The following is a 3,780-nucleotide window of genomic DNA, read 5'->3' as shown; positions in this document are numbered from 1 at the left end:
AGGAAACAGTATTGAATATACAAAATGAATAAGACATGATCCTTAATCAGGAAGCTTATGTATTATAACTAGAGAGAGATAGACAGCCGTGGTCATGTCACTGTGCTCCAGGTAGAAGATGGTACATTAGGGAACAGCTAAGACATGGCGGGTATCGAGCAAAGCAAGAGGTGCCTTTTTGCTGGGCGGGACGCAGGGAGGGCTCCCAGAAAGAAGGGTCATGGTAAGTGGAGGCTAAGGCGGGAAAGGGGTATTGTCAGCAAACATCAGGGGTAGGTACTAGTATAGAGAACAGCAAGTGTTTGCCATACCTGTATTAATGCCAGTCCGAGTACAACTTTATCACACCCAAAGGTACAAAGCTGCTTTTGCTCTCCGAGGACCTCTGAGCATGGACAGGCAGAGCTGGCTGGTTATGTTCTTGTTTTTCTCTTTCCTTCAGGGGCTGTCAGTCCAACCTTTGACCTGGGGAGCCTGTCGTGTAGCCTGGAGCTGTCGGAGGACCGCAGGAAGGTGACTGTATCTCACATCCCACAGCTTTATGCCTGGAGTCACGACAGGTTCACCATCTGCCAGGTCTTCTGCTCCCAGGCCTTCTCTTCTGGGCAGCAGTACTGGGAAGTGGACACTCAGCAGTGCAGTCACTGGGCGATTGGCGTGGCTTCCTGGGGGATGAGCCGCGACCAGATGCTGGGAAGGACCAGGGACTCCTGGTGCGTGGAGTGGAAGGGAACCGGCGAGCTCTCGATGTGGCACATGCTCAAGGAAACTGTCCTCGGCTCAGAAAAACCTAGGGTGGTGGGCATCTGGCTGGACCTCGAGCAGGGGAAGCTTGCCTTCTATTCCGTGGCTAATCAGGAGAAACTTCTGGGCGAGTGCCCCGTCTCTGCCTCCTCGCCCCTGCACCCTGCCTTCTGGCTCTATGGTTTACATCCCGGAAACTCTCTGACGATAAGGCCGGTAAAGGTATAAAGGTTAAAACACCTTGGTTTCCTGTCCTCTTTCTCTGCCTTCAAGAACCCCACTCCTGAAGTTAAGGGGTGTGCAGTGAAGGGTTAACTCTGCACTGTCCAAAGAAAGAAAGAAAGGCCCTGGAACATAATCTCTAATCCTTTGGAATATCCTGCCTCATAAGAGCGTCTTCGTTCACCTGGGGGCCTTGGGCCGGGAGGTGTCATCGGCTTGACCTCGGGAGAGGCTAGAGACCAAGGTCAGCCACCTGGTTGGTGAGGCCTGTCTACCTGAGCGACCTCCATGGAAAGACCTGGATGCCAAGGCTGGTGTGACTTTCCCTGGTTGACAACACTCCTTGCACATTGTCACACATCGTTGCCGGGAGAATTAAGAATTGTCCATATGACTCCACTGGGAGAGGATAATGGGTGTCTCCTGGCTGCTGCCCTATGTGCCTTCTTTTTACTGCTGATTTTAATCTGTATCTTTTCACTGTATAAACTGTGTAACTGTTCTGCTGAGTTCTGACAATCCTAGTGAATCACTGACCCTGAGAGTGGTGGTTTTTGTTTTTTTTTTTGCCTTTGACATTGTCTTTATTTCTCATCATCCCTTTACAACCAACCACCCCAGGATTAACTCCCACACATACACCTCGAACCCAAATCTTGCCCCCTCCCCAAGCAAATCAGATGCATGTTTCTGATTGTAGGACACTTTGCCTTTGAGGTCCCATGAACTCCCCAACTTCTGCCCCTGCAATCCTGTACCCGGGCTGGGTCCCCCCCTTTCCCCATGCACACTGAGCGTGAACCTGAAACGTGGGTGCCCCCTGCATAATGCACCCCGGTCTGAGGTTTCAGCTTCCAAAGGCCCAGAAAGAAGTCTTTTCTGGGTGCACCCAGTGAGCAGGGTCACTACGGGGGCACATCACGGGCTCCATGTCATGAAAATGCCATAACATAAAGCTCACTATCGCCAAAGTGCTCGGTGGCAAGACAGATGATCCTGGGCTGTGCCCACTCCCTCAGTATCCCCATGAGCTCAGCCCAGATCTGGGCAAGTCTCTCCTGGTTGACGGTCCCCTGGATCCTGTAAACACTCCAGAGGGACGGGGTACGGCTCGACCTCTAAACTGCACAGCCCGGCTGTGTGGCGCAGCAGCTTCTCCACGGTGGCCACGGAAAAGTTGTTCTTAGAGATGGTGAACTCCCTGAGCTGGCGACAGCGGCTCAGGGCAGGCAGGATGGCCTCGACCTGGGAGTCCACCATCCCACAATGATCCAGGCCCAGGTCCTGGAGGGTGGGTGCCACTGCCTCCAGCAGAGCTCAGAGGGGCTCGGGACTAAAATCCGCAAGGCTGAGGCGAAACAGATGCAGGGACTTCAGCTGCCTGAGGTCCGGGCACTGGAACAGGGGTGTCGGGTCTGAATGCGTCAGCCTCTGGCAATTTTCCATGGGGAGTTTGTCCAACAGGGTCTGCAGGCACCTGAGCATCTGGTCCAGACGGCCTCTAAGGAAGGAGGGAGAAGCCATGTTGAGGTCCCGGAGGTGCCGCAGCCTGAGCATCGGAGAGAGGAATTGGGAAAAGGATCGCGGCTCCTCCTGCTGTTTCCTGTCCCAATCCTCTTCCTCCTCCCAGTCCTCCTCCTCAGCCAACACATCGATGTAGGAGAGAGAGAGTCCCTGCAGGTTACTCATCTGACCCAGGTAGAGACCAAACGTCCCCAGGGTGGGCAGGTCCCAGATGCAGTTCACTTTCACCTCCTGGATGCAGTCCAGCTGCACCCCATCCAGGACCCTCCTGACCCTCTGGAAGGGCACCTCAGAAATCCTCACCGCCTTGCAGCACAGGTGTAGCAACCCTTCCCTCTCCTTGGCCCATTGGATGATGTACATGAGAAACTCATCCCCGCCCCTTGCATTGAAGTTAAGGTCTAGGAACACCTCCAAGGGAGCCAAGGGGTGTTCCATGTTGGGGCTGGAGCTGTGCACGGTCACTGGTCCCCTAGGTGAGCACTTCGGGGTGCTGTCTCCACACCACATTCTCCAGAAGTTGGCACCCGTGTTCCTTAAATCCAGCACCCACAATTTCCACCTCCGGGGCCTCACCTCCTGGGCAAGCAGAACGTCAAGCCCATCCAACACGGCTTTTAAGACTGTGACCTCAGGCAGCTTCATCAGGTCCCCCAGAGGGAGCACAGTGAAGGGCCAGGCGTGCACCATCGCCTTCAGGGGCTCCCGGATTCTCCTACGGCAGGCCTGAGTGAACAGCGGCTGGAGGAGCTCAACCGGCAGGTAGTCCAGAGCTGTGCCGATTGAGGCCTGGTCCCTCAGCAGGCTCTCTCCTGCCAGCTGCAGGAGTGTGAGTGGGGTCTGGATGCTCAGAAAGGAATCCTGCAGAAATGTCTGCTGTGACCGGTAGGCTGGAGCTCGGATCTCAGACATGCTGGAGAACCCCCGCACTGACTGCAGAGCTGGAGGACCCTGAATCTCTCCTCTGGTACCTGACGTTTTTATACACCTTCTCAAATGCTAACATCCAGTCAGAACCGCCCGTCTCTATCCCTTTATTCTAAAGGGATTATTGCTTTTCTGCTGTGACCAGGTTTGGTGGGGCTCAGATCTGAGACCTGGTGGAGAACCATGGCATTGACTGCAGAGCTGGAGGACTCTCCTGAGAGTGGTTTTAAGGGACTCCCCTCCCCCCAAACACAAGGGGCATGTTATGAATCCCCGTGAAATATTACCACAAATGGAGCGGTTTCCAACAACACACATTTGTTGTCTCAGTCTGTGAGTGAGGAGCCAGGGCACAGCATCGCT

At 54.5% G+C, this 3,780-nt stretch overlaps 1 protein-coding gene across 1 annotated transcript in view; it reads left to right on the top strand.

Annotated features, from left to right (window-relative positions):
* RNF135 (ring finger protein 135) overlaps nucleotides 1-1,508 on the top strand; it is a gene marked incomplete at its 5' end in the record, with an annotated part of 9,077 nt that extends 7,569 nt beyond the window's left edge. The window contains one exon of the mRNA XM_015564117.1: nucleotides 443-1,508. Coding sequence (XP_015419603.1) covers nucleotides 443-972 — 530 coding nt within the window. The remainder of the gene's footprint in view (nucleotides 1-442) is intronic.
* Nucleotides 1,509-3,780: the final 2,272 nt, after the last annotated feature.

The sequence above is a fragment of the Myotis davidii genome, unplaced genomic scaffold, assembly GCF_000327345.1.
Source record: "Myotis davidii unplaced genomic scaffold, ASM32734v1 scaffold699, whole genome shotgun sequence".
Classification (NCBI taxonomy): Eukaryota; Metazoa; Chordata; class Mammalia; order Chiroptera; family Vespertilionidae; genus Myotis; species Myotis davidii.
The sequence above is the reverse complement of the archived record's forward strand: the minus strand, read 5'-3'. Positions and strand labels throughout refer to the sequence as shown.